Source organism: Gracilinanus agilis, chromosome 2 (assembly GCF_016433145.1).
Source record: "Gracilinanus agilis isolate LMUSP501 chromosome 2, AgileGrace, whole genome shotgun sequence".
In the NCBI taxonomy this organism is placed as follows: domain Eukaryota; kingdom Metazoa; phylum Chordata; class Mammalia; order Didelphimorphia; family Didelphidae; genus Gracilinanus; species Gracilinanus agilis.
This window is the reverse complement of record NC_058131.1, coordinates 82,012,052-82,037,221: the sequence shown is the minus strand read 5'-3', so window position 1 is coordinate 82,037,221 and position 25,170 is coordinate 82,012,052. Positions and strand designations below refer to the sequence as shown.

The 25,170-nt window shown below is 37.4% G+C and overlaps 1 protein-coding gene across 1 annotated transcript in view; it reads left to right on the top strand.

Annotated features, from left to right (window-relative positions):
* CDYL2 (chromodomain Y like 2) overlaps window positions 1-25,170 on the top strand; it is a 222,921-nt gene that overhangs the window by 115,862 nt on the left and 81,889 nt on the right. The window contains exon 2 of the mRNA XM_044660619.1: window positions 15,493-16,084. Within this exon, the coding sequence (XP_044516554.1) occupies window positions 15,493-16,084 (592 nt within the window). The remainder of the gene's footprint in view (window positions 1-15,492; window positions 16,085-25,170) is intronic.

Sequence of the window (25,170 nt, the reverse complement as noted above, 5' to 3'; positions counted from 1 at the left end):
TTTCATCAGAAATACTTGGAAGCCACCTATTTATTGAAAATCTATTTTCAGTCCTGTACAATTTTATTAAGTTTTTCTGGGTAAGTTAAAAAACTTTTTTATGTCTTTTTACCTTCATAAATCTTTTGAGTTTTTGAATGTGGTATTCCATGCTCTCCACTTCTTTATAGTGGTAGCTGATAAATCTTGTGTGATCATAACTATGGTTGCTCAATACTTGAAATTTTCTTTCTGGCTGTTGTCTTGGAAATTCCAGAATTGGGACATTAAGTTCTTGGTCATTTACATTTTGGGGTAAAAGGTTCATTCTTCCTATTTTCACTTTGCTTTTTAATTCTAAAGGATATGACCTGGGTCTTTTGTTTCTTTCATTTTGTTTTTTGATTTTTTGAAATATATCTGTCTATGTATATATGCACATCTGTATATGTTGTAGATATGTAGAAATTTGTGTATGTATATATATATATACACCCACACACCCATATGCATACGCCCACACTGATACATATCCAAACCCATACCCATATGTATTTACATATTTATATCTGTGTATCTCCCCAGTCTTCTATTTTTGGTCATTGCTTTTGGTAGTCCAATTATCCTTAAATTATCTTTTCTCTATCTTTTTCCCAGGTCATTTGTTTTTAACATGAGATGTCTTATATTTTCTTCACTGCCCCCACCCCTCCATCTTTTGGATTTTAAAAGTAGTCATTAACTTCTGTTTCATCCTTTCTAATTTTTAAGATGTTTCTTTTTTGGATAAAGTTTTATACCTCTTGTAGTAAGCTGTTAATTCTCTTTCCATTTCTTTCTTCCACACCTTCATTTCTTTTCCACTTGTTTCATCTGTTGCCCTTTTAATGTATAATTCCATCCTTTAAACTCATTTTTTTGACTTTTGAAATAATTTCTTCTAGGAATTCTAATTTAATACTTTTTGAGGGGAGAGAGGAAGAGGATTCTTGTAGATATTTTGGAGTCATTCTCTTTTTTGGGGTTTATGCGTTGGACATCCCTGACTTCATAGTAGTTATTTAGTGTGTGTGTATGTGCATGCATGCATGTGTGCTCAAGTGGATACTCATGCATTTGTAGTTGTTCTGGGAACTGTAGAGGATGAATATATAATTCTATATTATAAAGGAAAATCAAAACATCTTATACGTTTTCGTGATTTTTCTTTTCCATAATACCAGATCTGACCACAGGGTGTAAAGTACAGAGTATATAGAGAATGAAATATGGGTGGGAGAGATAGGATGGTGATTGTAATGATTTTAATGATACAGAGATTAATGGTGTGATGCTAAGAGAGATATAATAATTTCAGAAAGTGAATTAGCATGTATGAGTGAGGGTGTATTCAAGTGGGGATCCATGGTGGTTATGTTGGTAGAGAAGGAGAGTGAGCTTGTGACTGAATATTGGAATTCCACTGGCTCATGAGTGATCCTCGATTTATGAGAACATCAAGAAGAAGGAATCAATCAATCAATATTTATTAAATGCCTACTGTGTGCAAGGCCATATACCATGCTCTGAGGAAATGAGCTCAAAGCATGAAAGGTTCTTGATTCACAAGGTGATTACAGTGTAAAGAAGGCAATCAGCATAAGTGGTAAAGTGCAGGCTCCCATCTTTGCTTTTGTCCTGAGCCCCGAGATTGTGTATTATCCAGGGTAATTCCACATAGCAACATCTGTGTTTGAAAAGCAATAGTGAGAGAGCTCTAACAGATGCTGTATTTAAATGTCACAGTTTTTATAGTAGTGTCTGCATCGTAAAAGAGACATGCCAGAGGGAGGAAAAATACAAGTTAACTCAGAACTTAGAAATTGTTTGAAGTAAGGATGACTGGGAGTGAATACCTAAAAACTATAACCACAGTAATTCTGGACATAGGATTGCAAATTGTAAATACCTTCCTTGTCTTCTAAACTCAACTCTCCATCTCTTTCTTAATTGTCCAGTCATCTTTTTTTTAAGCAAGTTGACTTCCTTGCAATAAGATTCCTTGATAAGAGCCTCTTCGTTTCCTTATTTTTCTCTATTGTCCAGAAGTGAAATAAAACCATCATTTAAAAAATACGCTTATTTTATTCTCTGGGGATGGGTATGTGAGTTGTATATCATACTCTACTGACTCAAAGGGCAATGACAAGGCACAGGGCAAGTATCAATAGGATACAGCATGTTATCAGAGATGCCTTATTCTGAAGAACTGACGTTATACAGGAAATGTATGATTAGAAAAGGAGATGTAGCCAGAGAGAGTAATTAAAGGTGGACCCACCCATGTGCTGTACTAGTGCCTATCGAATGTCAAAGAAAAGAATTTAAAACAACAACAGGGTCTTTAGAGGTTGGATAAATGATTTATGAAGTATTTATGAAAGGACATGGATAAGAATTACATAGGATTAGAATGTGTGGAAGGGTTGCAATCTGCATTGGTGGAGAAATTATAGGTTTGACAAACTACCAGAGTTGGGAGGTACTTAGTAAAATCATTGTTGCATCTTTATTTATAGGGCAGCTTCCAACTCGGAACATTTGGCTCAGGAATCTGTTGAAGGTTGGCTGTTGGCTAGCATCTAGATTTATGCTGTTATAAAAATATGCATTTTTCATTAAGCTAAAATATCAAATTATGTACTTCCTCTTCTTCCTGAATTAACTCATGTTACTGGTTTGCATGATGTGTCATGAAAGTCATTTCTAATTTTTTTTTTAGCAAAACCAGAAATTAATATCTTCTAAAATATTGGTACTTTACTGTTTAGACTTCAAACAATTGAAAGATAATAGTCTTTAAATGTGAGAATATTCATGTTTACCTTTAAAAACAGGAATCTGAGTCATATCATTAAGGGCACCATGGTATCATAAACAGAGGAAAGTTGATCTTGAAGGGAGGAAGACTTGGGATCAATTGTTTCTGATACATACTAGCTATGTGACTGTTTGGCAAGTCATTTAACCTCTAAGTATCACAGACAACTCTCTCAGAAGCTAACTTGAGATATATGGTCAATCTGAGTTGATGGAAGGAAATTCTACAAAAGGGAGTTCCCCATATAAATGAGTCTGGAACAACCTCCTAAAAATCATCATATTAGGCAATTAATGAAGATTCCATGGTCATAAGATTGCTACCTAGGATCAAAAGATTTAGATTTAGATCTGGGACTTAGATGTCATATAGTCCAACCTCTTTACAGAGAAGTAAATTGAAAGCTGTAGACTTTGTGACTTGTCTAAAGTTAATGGTTGTTCTGGGACTGAAGGCTATATGGAGTTGCATATGCTTGCAAATGTGGACTAAGAGAAAGTTTCTGGTAAATGAGTTTCTGGTCCCAGAATTGGAGGAGCAATATTAAAACCTCTCAACTATTTGGCAGCTGTAAAGGGAGAACCTCAGAAGTAAGTGGGAGAGTTCTTGAGGGCTGCCTTTATAGCATCTCCAAATTTGAGGCTCAGGACAAGACTCTTTATCTTGAGAAGGGGTATTTCCTAGATAGCACAGTCCTAGAATCCAACCTTCTAGCTGGGGAGGGGAGATTTCTCAAGTTGCTCTAGCTAAGTGGTTGCTCTATGAATCATCACAAACTGGAGAGATTGAGGATATCAAGAATATTATATATAAATATCAGGAAAATTAGGGTTTATTAGGCAGCATGGCTCTTGGAAAGAGAAGAGGATCAGTCATATGATGGGAAGGGGAGAATGCCTAGGAATCATAAATAAATTTCCCTTCTAGGTGAGCCCCAGACCCCTCAAAATAGTATGATAATGCTGATTGTCTGGATATGTCTCAGGTGAAAGATTCCTTGCACTAAATCTGTTACTTTCCAAGAGATATTGATATCATTGGATGCCACTGTGAGTATACCAGACTTAAGGTCTCAGAAGAGAAGGAAGAACAGTGTTTTGATCATTTATAGGCTTTGTAACTCCTTCATATGTTTTCTGAATTTATTTAAGAGCTTCTTTCTTTCAGCTTTTTGTATTTTCTGTGGAATAGAACAAAGACTATCCTCTATTCAGTATATTGTTTATTTCCTTCAGTGCTTATGTGTGAGCTCAGAACCTTGTTACTTAAATCTGTGGAAACCTAGATGTGCTCTATATTAAACAATTTTCCCAGAGTAAACTTTGATGAGGAACATAATGAGCCCAAAACAAATAAACAAATATAATAATTTTCAGAGTAGTTTCAGTGATTGAGCTTAGTATGTGGAAATGTAGAGGTTGGGGGCCCTAAACCATGGATTATAGAAGGAATCAGTGATGATAACGTGGAACTTTTCATCTGAATGCATGAGCAAGCTCTAGGGTGTTCCTCGGTGAGGAAGGATAGTGCATGACTACTGTTAACTCCCATGCATGAGAACAAATCCAGAGGGAACTATGGGGTTTCAGATCCTTGAAACTCACTTCCATGGTATACATGGCCATGAGCAAGGTGGCATTCTCTTAAAGGAAGGCTGGGAATACTGTATTCTTAAATAAACATCCCACTGGGGAGAAAATAGGAAGAAGTAGTGACTCAAAACCTTACTAGTTCTTTGAGAGAATAAATGACAATATTCATAAAGAACTATCATTTATTATTTATTTAGATTTTCAGAAACCTTAAAAATGGCCTTTCCATAGCAAAGGCTATTAAAAATGAATTTGAATGGGATTAGGGAAGCCTGTATCAGTTACTAATTGTGTGACTTTGAGTAAATCTATTATCTTTTCTAAGCTTAAGCTTCCTTATCTGTAAAATGGGAATGATACTTCCCCCACTTTACTTCATAAAGTTGCTGTGACAAACCACTTTTTAGATTTTTAATTGCTATATTATTGTCATGGTAGAAAGAAAAAGTAAGAATAAAAAATTACCTCAGTGGATAAAGAAATATACAATAATAGACTCTGCAATTGTTATTGGGAATAGTCCTGCCTTACATTTTAAATCTTGTTTTTATTTATACTTCTTGTTTCACATCTCCTTAATTCCAAAATCACTGCTAGAATAGTTGGATCAATTTACAGTTTCACCAGCAGTGAATTAGTGTGCCTGTCTTTCTATAGGCCTTCCAATCTAGAATTTTTCAATTTTTTGTCATCTTTTGAATAACATTTTTATAAATGACCTGGGAGATGAATGAATAGCAAGATTTATGGTTTTGCAGTAGTTGAAATTAATCTTTTCTGGGAGGTAAAATGCCAGATCAACAGAGCTAGATTCATCAGAAAAAATCTCTCAGGTTGTATACAGGGTCAATACACAGGCAAACAAATGTCAGTTCATAAAAGTTTCTAGTAGTCCAAATTATAGTTCTAGAATAGTTACGAAGCTATACTATACCCTAACTGTCAACTGTTAGCTATGATTGGGACTAGGAGAGGTCACTTCTGGCTCAAAAGTTCTGTAATTAAAAGTTGGTATGGACTGATGCTCTCTGGATTCTCTCAGTGTTGAGGGATAAATGTCCAGGGTGTAAAATATCAGGAAGTTTTCAAAGGGGACCTTAAAGTGGCTTGTCTACCTGAAACTGTTGAGCCAGAAGAGAGCATAACACTCAGGATGGAAATGTAGGGCATTGTTGAAAAACTGCAGATGGAGATATAGGGCAGATGAATGGGTGCTTGGGATGGGGCTAAGACCACACACCTGTGAATTTTTCACCTGCTTTCATCTTGCTTTTATTAAAGACAATTAGATGGTACAGTGAGATCTACTTTTGGACTCAAGAAGACCCAAATTTAGATCTGGCCTTGGACACAGCAGCAATGTAAATCTAGTCTGCCTTGATTCACTCACCTCTAATAAGGGGATGATAATAGCGTCTAATTTCCAAGATTGTTGTGAGGATAAAATGATATCATATTTGTAAAATGTTTTTTCAGCCTTAAAGAACTATAGAAATATGGATTACTGCTATTATTACACTCAGTACTTAGAAATTAGCTGTGATACTTTTCCTCTTAAGCTCTGAGCCTCAGATTCCTCATCAACGAAATTTTGGATAATAGCAACTTCTTTACAGATTATTATTTTTTCCTTAATGACCAAGTGAAGTAAAGTATAAAAAGATTTTTTCATACTTTGAAATGCTAGATGAATATAAGCAATTGTTATTATTTCTGACAATATTCATTAGAAATTTGCAGTAATAGTTATTCCTGGACTGGAACTGACAAATGAATTGGAAACTTGAAAATCATTCAAAGGAGAGTTCCATCTTTGATCTGTCTAAAGTTCTTTCTCATACATATATACATGCATACACAAACATATATATATATATGAAGATAAAAAGACCAAGAAAGAAAAAAAGAAAGAAAGGTAGAAAAGTGGATGAGAAGGTAGATTGATAGATATGAAGATAGATAGACAGACAGACATAGAAAGAAAGGTAGAATAGGTAGGAAGGGAGATAAGAAGGTAGATAAATGGATCAAAAGTAAGGTAGGGAGAAAGATGGATAGATAGATAATAGGTAGATAGACATAAAAGAGAAAAGAAAGGTAGATGGATAAATAGAAAGGAATATAGAAAGATAGATGGACATATAGGCAGAAATAGAAAGAAAAAAGAAAGATACATAGGAAAATAGAAAAATAAATGGATGGATGGATTAATAAGTGAAAGCATGTATTAAGATCTTAATGTTACCAGTGCTGTGCTGAATACTGATGTTTCAAAGGTAGGCAAGCAAGACAGTCAGTGTTCTAAAGGAAAATGCATGCTGATGGGGCAGAGACAACACAAAAAGGGGAGGTAGAAGGCAAGAGGGAACAGGAAAGGGGTCTTAGAGGTAGATAGGAAGAATTTTCCAGGTTCCAAAATAAGATGAGATGAAACTACCTCTCAGAGCCCACTTCTGAGGGAGAAAGTCCAAAGTTCTAGTAGGAAGGAGATGAAGATGATGTCGAGGGGATGGTAATAAATTATTTTCATATTGGTATGGCATTCAAAATGTCAATTTAGGGGCAGCTGGGTAGCTCAGTGAATTGAGAGCCAGGCCTAGAGATGGGAGGTCCTAGGTTCAAATCCAGCCTCAGACACTTCCCGGCTGTGTAACCTTGGGCAAGTCACTTGACCCCCATTGCCTACCCTTACCACTCTTCCACCTATGAGTCAATGCACAGAAGTTAAAGGTTTAAAAATAAAAAAAATGTCAATTTATTTTGGTGTCATTTTATTGTATTAGTCCAATTATTTGTCTTATGTTGCTTAAAAATGCTGTATAATTATAATCATGTATATGTTCTGTGATTTTTCTAAATGGAATTTCTTTTTCTCCTTCTGCTGGCTTTTTTTGGTTCAGTATCTATCCATATTAAATAATAAGGATGATGGTAGATACCCTTGCTTTACCCTTGATCTTATTGGAAAGGCTTCTATTGCTGGTTCATTCATATTATACCAGCTCTTGATTTTAGATGAATATTCTGTACTATATTAAGGAAAGATCCACTTATTTATATGTTTTCTAGTATTTTTTACATGAAATGGTACTTAATTTTGTAAAAATCTTTTAAAGCATCTATTGATATAATCATGTACTTTTTTGTTATTAAAAATGGTTGATTATATATATTTTCCTAATGTTGAATTAATCTTGCATTCCTGCTCTAAATCTAAACTTGCCATAGTACATAATTATTTTATCATGTTGCTGCAGCCTTTTTGCTAATACTTTATTGAATTATTTGCACTGAGGTTTCATTAAGGATATATTATATGTGTTTGTGCAGTATATTTTATTAACTGATAATGGATAATTACTTGATTAATTGATAGTAATCAACAACACTAATTTAATTTTAAACCACTTATAAATATTTCCAGATGCACAGCCTCATGATAAGTAAATCTTGAGAATCACTTTTGAAGCGCATAAATATGCAGTATTATTTTACACATTCCAAAGCTTTCAGCTTTTGGCAGTATTCTTAATTGTGTTTAACAAAAATCTGGGAAACAATGGAAGAAACTCTAAGTGATTACCTATAATAAAAGGTAACACAGAAAATTCTGTTTCTACAACAGATTTTGGGCTTATGATGGCAAGAGAGGTGTTTTTCTTAAGATATTTAAATATCCCACAGATCAAATCACACTCTTAATTAGTCCTATATTAGTCCACAGTTCTATTTGTTTTCCCCAGATTTATCTATAAGGACTATCTCTATATAATGGAAGGGATTTTAAAAGATATTTTGGCAAAAAAATTAAGTCATATTGGAGTTAATTGCTCTTTGAACATTTGATTGAATTCACTTAGAAACCTATAAGTTTCATTTTCCCCCCTTGGAATTAATTTCCTTTTCAATTTTCTTTTCTGAAATTGCGCTACTTAAGCTCTTTATTTCTTGTATTATTCAAAAAATTAACATGGTGCTTGTCAGCTAGAACTTAATAAATGTATGTTGGTTAATTATTGATCTGGGTATTTTATTTTTTATAATACTTTTTATAATTTTTTATAAATTTTTATAATTATTTTTATTTTTTATAATTTTAATCTATTTCATTTACAAGTTGTATTAATTATAGTGGGCTGAAATAATTCCTTAGACTTCATAGTATTTTTTTCTATATTTCTTGTAAACAGCATATTGTTGAATTCTGCTTTCTGATAGGCTATCCATTTTTATCTTATAAGTGCATTTTTCCATTCATGTCTAGTTTTTTGATAGCTAATGGGGCATTTTCCTCCAGCTTACCTTCTTATACCCGCCCCCCCCCATTATTTCTTCTCCCTATTTACAAGTGAAGTTGTAGGGAAAGAATATGTTCAGTATTAGTAATCTATAATGGAAATGGTCTAATACTTCTCTGCCCTGACTCTCTTTATATAGTCCAGATTCCCATTATAGATTCTTTACTTTTTTTTCTTTCCTGAACTATTATCTTTTTGATCCACATTCTGTTATTTCTATTTATTTCTATTTCCAGCCCAAGAGTCGGTCTCTTCTTTTGTTACAGCTGTAAAAGTGGATGGGATATAGGTGATATGCTGGTCAGAGGCCACTTAGGGGCATGCACCTACCACCAACCAGTAGGTTGATCTGTCATCATCTGTGGCTGTGATAGAAAAAAAAAACAAACAATTGCTTCAGGTCTTTTGAAAGTCTTAGAAAACAGTTATTGCTTTAGGCATTAGTTCATTTCCCTTGAAGGATAGACTGATACCTTCTGCTGCACTGACCCTAACTTTCATACTCTGGCTTTGAATGCCCTAAAATTAACATTGCCCAGCTCTTTGAACCTTTCAGGGGCTGGCTCTATCCTTACACACCTGCTCTAACAGCCTCTGCATCTGAGATCCAAATAGCATTTGGCTCTGTTTATCACAGTTTGATTTGGCCTCCAACTCTCTGGCATGTATTCTCTGAGTGTGTGTAGACTTCTGGACACTTTCTTATGAAGTCTCAGATTGGCTGGAGCGGCTTACAAGCCTTTCTCTTTATTCTCCTTGATTATGGTGTTACCTGGATTCATTGTCTCTATACGGATGATTCTCAGATCTGTTGGTCCAATTCCTACCTCTTTCTTGACCTTGAATCTTACATCTCCAACTATTTATTAGACATCTCAGACTGAGTGCCTCATAGATATCTCTGTGTTCAAAACAACCCAGTTTCTTCCTTCTCAAGCTCTTCCCTATTCCTAACTTCCCTATTTCTCTCAAGGTCATCAGCATCCTTCTAGTCAACCAGGCTCAGAACTTAGGTGTCATCTTCAACTCCTCACTCTCTCTTACTCCACATAATCAATCTATTGCCAAGTGCTGCCAATTCCATCTTCACAAAATCTCTCATCTTTGCTCCCTTTTCTTCTGATTCATCACTTCTACCTAGACTACTGGGGAACAGTCTTCTTGCTGGTTTCTCTTCCTCAAGTTTCTCTTTTCTCCAGTCCTTCCTCCTCTTACCTATTGAGGTGATTCCTCCAAAGCACAAATGTGAGCATGTCAATCATCCCTTTCCTATTTATAAACTCTGTTGTCTTTAAGTCGTGTCCGATTCTTCATGACCCTAGGGACCAAACTGTCTATGGGATTTTCTTGGCAAAGATACTGGAGTGGTTTGCCATTTTCTTGTCCAGATGATTAAGGCAAACAGAGGTGAAGTGACTTGTCCAGGATTGCACAGCTAGTGTCTGAAGCTCGATTTGAATTTAGGTCTTCCTCATTCCCACGTCCAGTGCTCAAGCCACTGTGCCACCAGGTTGCCTCTAATAAGCTCTAATGGCTCCCTTTTATCAGCATAATCAAATATAAAACCATCTGTTTGGATTTTAAAACCCTTTATAACCTGGCCTCTTCCTACTTTTCTAATCTTTCTTATAGCTTTCCCCTCTCCTCATACTTTGTCATCCAGTGGCACTAGTCCTTTTATTCTTCCCCAAATATTCAATTTAATACCTGGATTTTATTGACTATTTCCAGTGCCTGCAATGATCTCCCTCATTCTCTTTGCATCTGGACTTCCTACAAGGCTTAGCTGAAGTCCCTTTCCTGCAGGAAACTTTTCCTAGCCCTCCTTATTGTAACTCCACCTTTCCCCTGATATTGTCTCCAGTTTACAATGTCTTTGTCTTCTTTGAAAATAGTTGTTTGCTCATCATCTCCGCTATTAGACTGCCAGCTCCTTGAGAGCAGGAACTTTTTGTTGTTGTTTTATCCCCAGTGCTTAGTGCCGTGCCTGTTCACATGATAGGCTATTAATAAATGATTATTGTCTTGACTTGGTTACCTTTTATGTCTTTGTTGTAGTATTTATGGGGGAGCTGAGCTCTCCTGAGGCCTTTTATGGTTCTCTTAACCTAAAGACTCCTAACCTTCTCATTTTACAGATGAAGAAAATGAGATTCAGAATAAGTGACTTGTCCAGGATCAGATAGTGATGTAACTGAGACTTAAACTAAGATTTTTATTTAAACCTTTACTAGATAAAGCATTTTTTAAAACTTTGAGGAGCCAAGATTCTACTAATTAAAATATTACTTCCATCCATGCAGATCATAACCCTCATGCCTTGAGAAATGATCTTTAAGATTTGTTGTAACTGAAAAAAATTATCATATGATGGAAATCCCACTAGTGATAGAGCCTATTGAACTTAGGCTCATTTAAAAAATATTTTCTTTTTTCAAATAACATGTAAAAAAATTTTTACACCCATTTTTTGAAAAGTCAAGTTCCAAAATCTCTCCGTTCCTCCCATCCTTCTCTCTTCCTTGAGACAGTTTGATATAGGTTATACATGTGCAGTCATGCAAAATATATTTCCATATTAGTCATGTTGTGAAAGAAAGCAGACAAAAAATCCCAAGGAAAATTAAAACAAGTTTTTAAAAAATATGCGTCAATCTGCATTTAAACTCCTTCACTTCTTTCTCTGGGGGTGGATAGCATTTTTCAACATACATCCTTTGAAATTATTTTAGATCATTGTATTGCCGAGAATAGCTAAGTCACTCACAGTTGATCATTGTACAATATTGCTGTTACTGAGTACAATGTTTTTCTTGTTCTGCTCCAAATTTTTCTGAAAATGTCTTGCTCATAATTTCTTATGACACATTAATATTCCATCAAAAACAAAAACATGTTCCACAACTTGTTCTGCCATTCTTTAATTGATGGCCATCCCCTCAATTTCTAGTTTTCTACCACTACAAAAAGAGCTGCTATAAATATTTTTTCACATATAGGTCCTTTTCCTTTTAAAAATCTCTTTAGGATAGAGACCTATTAGTGGCATTGCTGGATCAAAAGGTATGCACAGTTTTATAGTTCTTTGAGCAGCTCCAAATTGCTCTCCAGAATGGTTGGATAAGTTCATAACTCCCCAACAATTTTCCCATATCCCCTCCAATATTTGTCATTTTCCTTTTCTGTCATATTAGTGAATCTGAGAGGTATGAGGTGATACCTCAGAGTTGTTTTTAACATGCATTTCTCTAATCAATAGTGTTTTAGAGCATGTCTTTCATATGACTATAGATAGCTTTGATTTCATCATCTGAAAACTTCCTGTAATATCCTTTGATCTTTTAAAAACTGGAGAATGACTTGTATTCTTAGAAATTTGTCTCAGTTCCCAATATATTTGAGAAATGAGACCCTTATCAGGGAAATTCACTGTAAAAGGTTTCCTCCAGTTTTGTTTTGGTTTTTTTTGCTTTCCTTCTAATCTTCTAATCTTTTTTCCCATCTGCATTGGTTTTATTTGTACAAAACCTTTTTAATTTGATGTAATCAATGAGATATTTTATATTTTCTCCTATTTTCACTGTTTTGTTGTTTCGTAATGTCTCATAGAGTCATTAGCTTCTGACTAGTTGTCTGAGCCTTTTATATTCTGCTCTAAGAACTCTGGAAGCCTATTCAGTCACCCCCAAGGTCTGTTGCTGTCTTGAAGGGAGGGCTGTAATGACATAACCTATACTGGACTATATACTTCATTCTCACACAAGTGAGGTATATCTTGTATATCTTTCTTATTGATCATCAAAGTTGTTTTGGGCTGGAAAATTGTTTTGTGTTGTTGGTTTTGCAGCCTCAGAATTCATTTGGAGGTGTTATTTAAAATTGTTTGGAGGGAAATTTGGAAGAGCTCAGGAAAATCCCTGCCTTTACCACCTTACCCTTAGGTCTTTTTTTCTCTAAATCCAGTCCTTTTCCATTATACTCATGTCATTTAAATATTTTAAATGACATAACCTGTACTAGACTGTGCTTCATTCCTACACAAGTCAAGTATATCTTTCTTATTGATCATCAAAGTTGTTTTGGGCTGGAAAAAATATTTTATATTGTTGGTTTTGAAGCCTCGGAATTCATTTAGAGGTGTTATTTAAAGTTGTTTGGAGGGAAATTTGGGAGAGCTCAGGAAAATCCCTGCCTTTACCATCTTACCCTTAGGTTTTTTTCCCTCTAAATCCAATCCTTTTCCATTATACCCATGTTATTTGAAATTTTTTAAAACTGCCATTGCAGTTGTTACATATTTCAAATAATAAATTTCAAAAAAGTATTCTATATATTAAGGAAAAGAAAAGTTATTTTCTCAATATGGGATGGTAGCTCTCTATTCCTGGATAGGGGATTCAGGTTGCTAGGATCCTCACCCCCTTGTTTGACCTTCCAGTTCCATTCACGAGTGGTAGGTTAAACAGAATGGAAGCAGAAGATGCTGATGGTGACAGCAGGAACAGCTGCGCTTCAATTCACTATGAACATACCTTGAGCAGATTATGAAGGAGGAAAATGGATGAGAGAAGAGATCTGTCTCCCTTTCTGTTTTCAGGAAGTCACACTGATAGACCTTCTAGGGCTTCACGGGAGAAGAAAAGTCATTAGATAGCTTGGCAGCTGTGATAACCGGATCCAAAGAAGATTCCTGTTAACTTTTATTTTTTTGAATAAATTTTGAATAAATTTGAGGCACAGCCTCAAAAATCACTGAGATGAAGAGACTCCAAACCAAAGGGAAAATAAAAGGGGCTTAGCTCAGTGAAATTTTATATATATTCTTGTAGTTATTTTAGTATAAATGTTCCCTAAATCAGTCTATGTATTTTATCATATACATTTACAAACATGATTTGGAGAAGGGGTCTATAGGCTCCTCTAGACTGCCAAAGGGGTCCATGACAAAAAAAAGTTAATAATTGTAGTCTAATGAAAAGGTAGGGCAACTATAGTTACTACATTGGACAGAGCGCCCAATGTAGAGTTGGAAGACTTGGGTTCAAATCCAGGTCTAAATACTGGCTGAGTGATCCTGGGAAAGCCACTTAACCCTATCTGGCTCAGTTTTCTCATCTGTAAAATGAGATGAAGAAGGAAATGGCAAACCACAATATCTTCATCAAGAAAACCCCAAGTGGGGCCAAAAAGAGTCAGATGTGACTGCAACAACTGAACAACAAATTAATATTGTTATTAAATGTGATAATAGTTGTTTAGCACAATGTCTGGCACATGGCAAACACTATAAAAATGTTAGTATATATAAATGTTATCTATGATGTAAATACTAGCTATTAAGTATGATGACAATTATAAAGCACTTAGCATAGTGCCTGGCATATAATAAGGCAGTATATAAATGTTGGCTTTTATTTTTAGTGGGAGACAGATCTCACTTGAGCCCACTCTATGAGGGAGGAAGAAAAGAAGGGAGAGAGGGAGGGAGAAGGGAGGGAAGAACAGAAGGAGGGAAGAAAGAAAGAAGAAAAGGTGAGGCGGAAGTTTCTGTGATTTGTAGAAAGCACTGCTGGATACATAAAGATCCTACAACTGTTCTGTGGTCTCCTTCTCACTTCCTTCTCATAAATATATGTGATTCTCTCCATTTCTCAGATGGCATCCAGTGGGTAAAAGACAGGTATTGAAGCCTTTGGGCTCAGTAATACATTGTGCCTCAGCATCCATCTAGTTTTTGCTTTTTAAATCAAATTTTCCTCTGACTTTCACAAACATCAAATAAAAACAGCCATTTCCATATACATAGTAAGACAGGAAAAGAGGACACGAGACTTTTTCTTGTAAGCATAATTTCTTGTAAGGCGAATTTCTTGTAAGCATAGCTGGCTTTTCTTTGTAAATAAAAGTTGTAGGTCAACCTGCAACTTTCAAAACTGCCCTGAATATCTGTGCTTCTTTCTGGTCATCCTTTTCTCTTTTCTGCATTTCTTTTTTTTTAAACCCTTAACTTCTTTGTATTGGTTCCTAGGTGGAAGAGTGGTAAGGGTGGGTTCTGCATTTCTTTTAAAACATGCTTCAACAACCACTTTTCTTTTTTTTTCTTCTTTTTTCTTACCCTCTTCCCTATTGTTCTTTCACTCCATTCTCCTTCTCCACTAGAAAAAAAAGAAAAAAAATTAAGGACTTGTAACAAATATGGATAGTAAAACAGAACAAATTCCTACTGTGTCCAAAAATGTGTGTCTTATTCTAGACCTTGAGCCCATCACTTGACTGTCAAGCGGTGGGTAGCCGTCAGCATCCATTTATTCATCTGTCTTTTCTGGTTGGTAGGAGTTATGCTGCATTTAAGTAAACCTAATTACATTTTTTTAAGAAACCATGAGTTAAAACAAAAAGCATCTACTGAGATATTGGAGACAACATCATTGATCATTTTGACTCTGGGGAGGATAATTAAAAGCAGGTAAATATTTTCTTAGCTCAAGGAAGGTGAGGGCTACACAATTTCTTCAAGATCACTTTAGTTCAGTTTCCTTACTTTCCTGATAAAGATGAGGGAGATTAGCTTGGCAGGATCTCCAGAGACTCAAAGGAGTTTCATTCAGTTAAATAATGACCTAAAATGAAATAAAATCTTGCTGACAGTACCAACTAGAATGCAAAAGTAGGTAAGACTTATCTTCACTGAGGGTTCTTTGCTTTTTCTGGATGTTTTTTGGACATTGCTTTTACACTCTGATCTCATCTCTTTCCCTCTCAGGTTGAGAGGATCGTAGACAAAAGGAAGAACAAGAAAGGGAAATGGGAATATCTCATCCGATGGAAAGGTTATGGCAGCAACGAAGACACGTGGGAGCCCGAGCATCATTTACTGCACTGTGAGGAGTTTATCGATGAGTTTAATGGGCTGCATGTGGCAAGAGAGAAGAGGATTAAGTCTGGGAAGCAGACCAACACCCCAAAATTCCTAAGAGAAAGTCGAGGAGCATCTATTGAGAAACTGTCTCATAGACCTGAATCAGGGAAGAGCAAAGGGAGTTCCCACAAACGGAAGCGGATGAACCCTTCCCTCCAAAAACCAAAAAAGGGGTATGCCACAAAGCCCCAGTCCGGGGGGGACAGGGCTGCCAAGACTGTTTCTTACCGAACTACGCCCAGTGGCTTGCAAATCATGCCATTAAAAAAGGCACACAGTGGGATACTGAATGGAGATGCCAGTCATGAGAAGGATGCGGGACACTTTGGGGATGCCACCCACACACCCAACTTGGATTTGAATGAACACGAGGGAGAGCCCGACATGGCCAACGAATGTGAAGTTAGCCACGACTCAGTGGTCTCGAATGGAATCGGTATGTGAGTTAACTGCTTAAATACCTTCTCTTGGGTTTTCTTGTGCTGACAGCAGACAGAGAGTGCCATTCACTGGTGAGCCATTGTCCTGCTGCCTCAGTAGCCTGGTGGGGAAAAAAATAAATTTAAAAAGCCTCTAGACATATTGCCCTCCACAGTGCGGACGGCCAGTAATTCTCCCTTCATCTTTCTCACCCAGGGTCATATGGACTTGGTCATGGGCCCACACTGGTTACAGACACGTATGCATGTGTGGAGGCCAAGCCATTGAAGCACATGTCTGGTTACCAGCCAAGGTGTATAATGAAACTGAAATTGCTGACTGCACTTCAAGGGACCCAAGGCCATGGTAAAACCTCCCTAGTCACGCTGCTTAGAGGGGTCTTTTCCAAAGCCCCTTCACTCAATGGCCTCGAGGGGCTTGTCTGTTGATCGGAAAGGGGCCACCACTACCACAAAAGGCTGTTCTTTTTGGAAAACTTGACCATCCCTGACCCTCCACTCCTCAACTCCCCAGCCCCCGTGGCTCCGTGTGTCCGAGTGGGGTTTTAATTCTAGGTCTGTGGGAATTTAGACCTTTGGGGGTGGGAAGGGAGCAGGATATCCACTCTTTCTTCCCCAGATTTCTGTGCCATTTTTCCAGACCCATCCTCATCCGTGTTCAACTTTTTCATCAGCAGATCTTGCTTTTTTTCCCCAAAAATTCTTTGGTGGAGGTGGTGTTAAGGTTTAGTTCATATTTCCAGATTGCTCACACTCTTCTGACTCACACCTTCCTCCTTGGGTTTCAGGCAGCTATTGCTCCTCAGTTGAGATGCCAGAATTCCTACATCTCCTCCTCTAAGGCTGTACAGACACACAAGAGAGGATGCCTAGAGGATGCTCCGGCTACACTAGGCAGTTTATTCCTGGAGAGAAGAGTAATCTGCTAGTCTACGTAGATCACTTAGCTGTTGGTGCAGGGGACAGAGCCCTCGACCTGGCATCAGGAAGATCTAAGTTCAAATCCTCTCTCAAGCAGGAGATATGTGACTCTGGGCAAGTCACTTAACCCCTGTGTGCTTCCACTGTAAAAAGGGGTCAGTAATAGCACCTGCTTCATAAGGAGGAAAAGAGATATTCGTAAAAAGAATTGGTGTTATTCAAACTTTAGTCCCTTCCTCTTCTCTTCCTATGGATCTGTGTCTCTGCCTGGGTGGATTGAGTGTTGTATTTCATTGCTGGTGATCTAAGCTTCAGGTAGTCAGAAAACTGTCTCCAGGGGTGGAGTGGTCCATAAAGAGCATAACTGTGAAATCAAGCTCCCCTAAGTGGGAAAGGAAGGTGAGATCTGGATAGAGTGAGTCAGCTTGGCATATAGTATGAAGTTAATAAATGCTTTTAATTGATTAAATTTCTAAATTGAAAAAAAATAAATAGAGTGAGTCCGAGCATCATGGTGGAATGGAGGTGGTGGTAGAAAGGGGGAGAGCTATCTCCAGATAGAACTAATGTTAAAGTAGTCCATAATTATTTTTAACCATCTGCTATATTTCAGGCACTAGTAAGCACTGGGAATACAAAAGGGTCAAAAAGACAGTCCTTGCCTTCAAGGAGCTTATAATTTAAGTGGGAGGGAGAGACAACAAGTAAACAAATATGTACAAACAAAAGTATAATAAGGATAAATAGAAAATAATCAATAGGAGGAAGGCACTAGAATGAAGAGGGACTGGGGAAGGGGTCCTGTAGAGATTGGACTTGAAGGAAGTCAGGAAAGTCAGTAGTTGGAGATGAGGAGGGAGGGAGACTATTCAAGTGTGAGTCAGCCAGAGAAATGTCCAGAGTCAAGAAATAAAGTTCACTGTTCAAGGAACCACAGAAAGACCAGTTCAAGGAACCACAGAAATGACCATTACCTAATAGCATACTTGGGCATTCAGAGAAATCTCATAGTGGCTCCTAACTCTGGATTCAGATTTCTCATCTTTTGGGAGATAATTAGTGAAATACTGCCTCTCAGAATTGGGGACCTGACTGCTGGTCATCTAGGCAGCTAGATGGAACAGTGTGTAAGGCTCCAAGCCTGAGGTTGGGAAGTTTTTATTCCTGATAACAATATTTGAAGTTAACTTTCATGGCCCTACTGTTTTTTTCTCCATTCTGAACATCCTTTTTACTCAAACAATATTTCACCCTACCACAATGGCACATTGGCTAATGAAGCTAGCTTCTAACTTCTAAGGGGTTTTGGCTCTTGCCTCCATCCAGAAACCAAGTTCCATTTTTCCCCTGTAATGTCTTGGTGAACATTGAAAGGCAACATTCTATTTCAGAACAGGAATTTTCTCAGGAGACATTTCTTCCATTAAGTTAGAAGCTCTTTGAGCACAAGGTTATATCTTTCCCTCTAAAAAAGAGCTCCTCAAGGAGGAAGAATACTATTATTAGACTGGGATCTTCATAAGGACAGTTAATCATGACATAGAGGGGACCCTGAGCTCTAGAAGGCTATGAGAATACAGGAGAAGTTTTGGAAATCCTTCTAAAACTGCAACTTTTGGGGTACAGGACCAGGGAAGGATTACTGTGGTTGGTCAATCATTTCAGTCATACCAGATTCTTGATGACTCCATTTGGGGTTTCTTGGAAAAGATATCAGAATGGTTTGCCATTTCCTTCTGTAACTTATTTTGCAGATGAAAAAACTGAGGCAAATAGGGTTAAGCAACTAACCTAGGGTCACGTAGCTGATAAGTGTCTGAGGCCAGATTTGAACTCAGGAAGAGAAATCTTCCCTAACTCTGGACCTGGCACTCTACCCATAGAGAAGGATTAGTGAAGTGCATTTACTCTAGAAAGTTCAGGGGGTTAAATAATTAAAAATTTGCCCCAGATAGTGAATTCTTTTGCAGTCCACAGCCTGTCATGCAGACAATCAGGAAAAGCTGATTTGAAGAAGTGGCTAGTGATCTACTCTCAGTCAGAGGACCTGAATTCAATTCCAATCCTAGATCTTTCATCACCTAGTTTTGGGACCTTTTCTAGGTCTCAATTTCCTTCTCTGTAAAATGAGGAGGTTGGACTAGATGTCCTCTGATTTACCTTTCAATCCCAAGCCTATGAACCTCTGGTCCATGATAAAATGTTCTCTAAGGGTCCTTCTAGCACTAAGATTTTGTGACTGTTTATTGTAGCAAGGAAGGTTTGCAATTTGTATCAGTGGAGGGGACCTCTACACTGATAAAATCATGGGTCTGCAAAATATTGGAGTAGAAATCTGTATTATTTTAGTGATCACACATGTAGGAATCCCAGTTTCATTGATGTTTCTGTTTCAAGAAAGAACCCTGTACCTTCTGCTGAGTAAAGGGAGGATGAGTGGACCAAGACTGTTTATACTAACATATGCAGGATTTGTTTGTTTAAAAGCCTCATTAGCTTGGTTCTTGGGGAGAGAAGTTGGCATGATTGCCATGTGCATTTATAGCAGAGGCCAGCTTTTCCGAACAGCTTCTGAGTCCTGTGGGAATCTTACTCTCCCTTCATAGTCAGGAAATCCAGAAGAGGGGCCCCAGTATGGTTGGGATCCAGTAATACCTCTTTCCAGAATGTTCTCTGTTCCTCCTTGCATACCTGCTAAAGTCTCTTTCTGTACCCCCTCTTCCTTGCTCTTCCTGATCTGATGGGTGGGAATTTTAAGTTGAGCTTTCCTATCACTTAGCACAATGCCTGACACATAGTGGGTGCTTAATAAATGTTTGATTGATTGTTTGACTGAGGCAACTGGGTAATACAGGGGATGGAGCACCAGGTCTGGAGTCAGAAAGATCTGAGTTCAAATTCAGCCTCTGATACTAGCTGTGTGACTAGGAATTCGCTTCACCTCTGTCTGCCTTAGTTTCCTTAGCTGTAAAATGGGAATAATAAAAGCATCTACCTTGTAGAGTTATTGTGAACCTCAAATGAGATCACATTTGTAAGATGCACTTAGCATGGTGCCTGGACCACTTATCCTCCTCCCTTCCTTTCTATGGGACTTAAAGAATCCAGAGAAAGAACTGGAAAAGACAAGATGCAGAAAAGGATCATGGATTCAGAATTGTAGGGGACTCTAGAGGTCATCTAGTCTAACATCTAGTCTAACAAAAAAATTTTATTTTACAGAAGAGGGAACTTATGAGCTCTAGAGAAATCAAGAAAATTGCCTTAGGTCTCACAGTTAAAGAAGGAGCCTTGATTTGAATTCAGTTCTTCTGACTGTAAATCCAGTGATCTTTATATAGTCAACACAACATGGTTGAGACTGAAGAAACTTGTTAGATTGGACTGGGAAAGAAGAGACCCTGGACTCTGGTCTTAGTATGGCCAACAAATCCCTCTGTGACCTTGGGCAAGTTACTCCATCTGATTTTTCTCATCTCTAAAATGGAAATAAAAAATACTTGTCCTTACCTCCAATCACGGGCTGATTTTGAAGATCCAGGATGTAATGCAAACAGGAACTGTTTCATTGCTGTTTTTCACAGGATCATGGATTTGGAGTTGGAAGGGACCTTAGAGGCAGTCATGTCCAACTCCTTCATTTTACATATGAGGAAACTGAGGCACAAAGTGATTAGGTGTCTTACTCAGGATCTCCTGAAGTGGGATTTGAACCCACATCTTCAAATTTATTCAGGATCTCATAAATAGTAATTGCCTGAGGTAGGATTGAACCCAAGACTTTAAATTTGCCTAATGTGGTGCCTGATACAAAGTAAGTCTTGTTGAATCAAAAGTGTTTTGTAAACCATTAAACACAATACATATGGATATGGATATAACGTCACTTTATTTATTTATTTTTTTGCTAGTGGTAAGAGGGTACATAGCTAAGATTCTCCCCCTAGTCTCAAAGAAGAAAAGGAGATTCAATGCTTCTCCCAAGGGATTGCTTGGCACACCTGCCTTTGCCCAGTGATACAGTCAGATTCTTTTTCAAGGAATGGGGAGGGGGTTGCTTTGGGAAAATTCCTGCTGACAGTTTTCATTTAAAACAAAGAAAAAGAAAAAAAAAGATGCGTCTTTCTCCATACCAGTACCCAGGATGATAATTGGGGAAATCTGGGAAATGCCAGGCTGCTCTGAAGGAGCATGTGTTTTGGGGGTGGGCTGTTGCTTTTTTGTATTATTTTAGGTTCTCTTTTATAAATGTAGATTCTACTGAAAAGCAGCTTACATAACACATCTTACTTACTCATTGAGGCTGGCTCTCCTGAGCCATATTGTGAGAACAAATGCTAAGCTGCTAATATGTCTGGGTATGATTCTGGTTGTTTGGCCTGCATGGATATGGGTGATGTGTATAAGGGACTCCCTTTACTGATACCCTTGCCTCCTAGAGCCTCCTTATGGCTTTTTGCCACTCTATGCTTTGCAAACCCTGTGCTAATAGAATCCAAATTTTGGCAGGTGTTGCTGTTTGGTTCATTGGTTTTTTTTTGTATTCCCAACCCTTTCTGTAGTATCTGGAAGGTAGTAGTCACTTCATACTTGCTTGTTGAATCAAAAGTGCTTTGTAAATAGTTAAACAGGAAACCTATATGTGTTCATTGATGCTTCACAATTCTTGCTTAGAATAACTTTTAATTAAAAATTTTTGTTGTTATTTTTAAGTTCTGTATCCAGTATTGAATTGCCAGTATATAGTCTGATTATGACTGGGGGAAAAAAGTAGAGAAAACTGTGATTCTTTTTTAGGATTTGATTTTTCCTACTTTTTAAAAGAAGCCTTTGGGCTTGGCTTATATTGCTGAGTTGAGTTTGTCCATTGATAAGGAGGGTGAGGATGCTTAGAATAGGGTCATAGATTTGGAGCTGGGTGGGACCTTAAGGATTATCTAGTCCATCTCATTTTACAGATGAGGAAACTGAGGCCCACAGTAGCTAAATACTTTGTCCTAGGTTACAGAGGTAGTAAGCAGCAGAATTAAAATTTGAATCTAGGACTTCTGACTTCAAATCCACTCCTCTTCCCAAGACATCATGCTCTTTTACAAACCCAGGAGTAACTGTTATTCATGATCAGCTTAACCAAAAACTCATTTCTGGTGGGTTAGCCACCAGGTGATGAATTCATTATGCTGTAGAAACTCATTAATATTGTCTGCTGAAGTGCAGAGAGTTAGCTCGGGATCTGTGTTGGTGAGGGAATCGCCCACAGAGGAGACCACAGAGCTTTTGAAATCTTAGAGTATGCAGTGGCTTAGTAATAACTTTAGCTCTTTGTGGGTTTATGGGATAAACAGGGAAGATAATCTTTGACATTCTTCTGTCAGACTAGATCCTCATCATTCATATGGACTAAGTTCTGGGATCTGGAAATGAGGAGGGGAAAGTGGGATCTGTCATTGGACAAGGTGGAACAGAACCAGCAGAGCCACTCCAGCCGAGAATTGGGGGATAATTCTTTATCCTTCCAGGCTGTGGGAAGCTCCTACATTAAGAAGGCCCTTCGTTCTTCGTGGTTATTATTTTGTCTGCTTCTCTACTGTGTTTGAAGCAATTTCAATTCGGTGAGCATTTAATAAATGCCTATTGTGTGCCAGGCATTTTTTTAGGTTCTAGAAATATAAAAAGAAAAACTAAATAGATTCTGCCCTCAAGATGCTTATGTATTGAGGCAACTACTTAGCACAGTAGATAAAGAGTACTNAAGCTATAGCAATTGATTCAATGATGGCTAGCCAAGATTTGAGAATGACTCTGATGGTACAAACCTGCCTGACTGGAAAGATAGTGGTTCTCTTGTCTGAAAAGGGAAAATTTGGAAGAGCTTAAGATATCTAGGTGACATCTAGATGGAGATGCCCATTAGGTATTTAATGATGGCAGTACTAAAACTCAGGAGTGATATGGGCGTTGGATTGGTAGACTTGGGAATCTTCTGCATAGAGACGATAATTTAATCCATGGAAGTTGCTGAGTTTTCCAGGAGGGAGAGAAGAGGAGAGACATTGGGACAAGACTGAAATAGGTGCACAGGTATAGGATGAGACAGGAATGATGCTGCTGCAATACTGCCATGAGAAGGAATATTCTGCAGGAAGGAGGAGAGCCAAGAGAAAGCAGTATTCCAAATCTCCAAGTAGAAAATGGCATCCAGGAAATAGTGGGGTGATCAAGTTTCCCAAGTTTCAAAGAGATTAAGCTGAATCCCCCATCAGCGGCAGAGAATAGACTGGAACCCTGTTCTCTTGATTCCCATTATAGTGATCTTTTCATACACCATATTTGCTCATTCACTAGTGGTACAGTCACAAATGAGTTTCTTCTATAAAATTTGGAGAATAAGAATTGAACTATCTTTATTGTAAACTTTTTAAGGCATATTTTACAGGTGATGCTGATTAGGCAACAAGAAGGTTGGGGAAAGGCAAATCCTACCTGGAAATAAAGGGAACAAGGTACAAATCAGGAGATGGAGAGGGAGGGGTTATTCTCTCTTCATCTTTCTCATCTGTTGCCATGGTTGGCATCAAGGTATCACATCTAGGCAGTGTCAGGACCAACATATCATTGAAGCTCCAAATTCTGGAGCTCAAGCCAAAAAGGATAACCAGTCGTAAGAGTAGAGAGATTTAAGCCAGGAAATCTTTAACCTGTCAAGAAGAAAGATATAAGGAGTCCCAGGGAAACAACTGTCCCATTCAAATAGTTTCTCTAAAGCTTTAGGTGTTATTATTTTTAAAAAATGACAGATGATTGTATTGGCTCCTTCTGTTTAATGCCAAAATGTCAGGATAATCCTAAACAAGATATATTACATTAAATCTCCTCTTGACTCTGCTTACCCCTGCCAGACTGTTTCAGGCTACCTACATCATGAAGTTAGTGTGAAGAAAACACGTCATGAATATTAAAGTACTATATAAATGTCAACTTCTTTAAAAATGTTTTTTAATTAATTAATTTATTTATAAAGCCCTTACTTTCTATCTTAGAATTAATATTGTATATTGGTTCCAAGGCAGAAGTGTGGTAAGGGCTGGCATTGGAAGTTAAGTGACTTGCCCAGGATCACAGCTAGGAAGTGTCTGAGGTCAGATTTGAACTCAGGATCTCCTGTCTCTGGACCTGGCTCTCAGTCTAGTGAGCTACTTAGCTGCTGCCAATGTCAACTACTTTTAAACTGACTGCTGATCATTTTAGATTTAAAATCCTGATCTATTGTTGTCAACCTATCTTACCTTGGGTAATCCCTATCCCTCTCAGGGTCCCTGTTTTTTCTCTTTAAAAATGAGAAATTTGAATCAGATGACCTCTAAGGCTCCTTTTAGATCTGAAAGCATATGACCCTATAATACTCTTTACATAATAACTAATAAAAATGATGACAGTTCTTGCTCAAATGACACTTTATAATTTAAATTTTAAAATAATTTAATACATTTATATAAGAATTTGTAAGTCTTTCCTCCTAAGAACAAATGCTCAGTAATTATTTGTTGAATCAAATTAGATCTGAAAAATACCAGCTTCCATTACTAAAAGTTGGTGGTATGTAAGGGCAATGTGGCTTCTTGACTCTCTGTAATACTCTTGTGGCTTTGGCTGTTCCTGTCCTGATAACCCTCACAAAGAGTTGTGGGAATGTGTTGATGAAACACTTTTTGTCCATCTTTGGTGGTCGCCATGGTGTCATGAGCAACATTCTTGTCAGTGTCTGTAGAGGTCCTTCAGCTGATTGTTGACCTCCTCATAGTTATGTAACCCTTGCTAAAGACTTTTAGCTTCCAAAGATTTCTGCCTTATTCCCTGGAGAAAGCCTTGAGGAATTTATCTCATGGAAAGTAATAACCTTTATTAGTTTTCCCTTAAAACTATCTAATGAATAATGTCAACCAAATATAGACAATGTGTTACCACATATTAAAGATGGCACTCTGTCTTGTGATGTTCTCTTCTAATTCCATGACGATAATGAGACCAGAGGAAAGAAAACAGAGGGTAAAGAATCTCATAATTCTTAGGCCAAGGATCAAGGATTCTTTTTTATTCTAGTTTATTATACAGTATAAATCATTAAAAGGATTCTTAATCTGGGATCCATGGGCTTTGGATA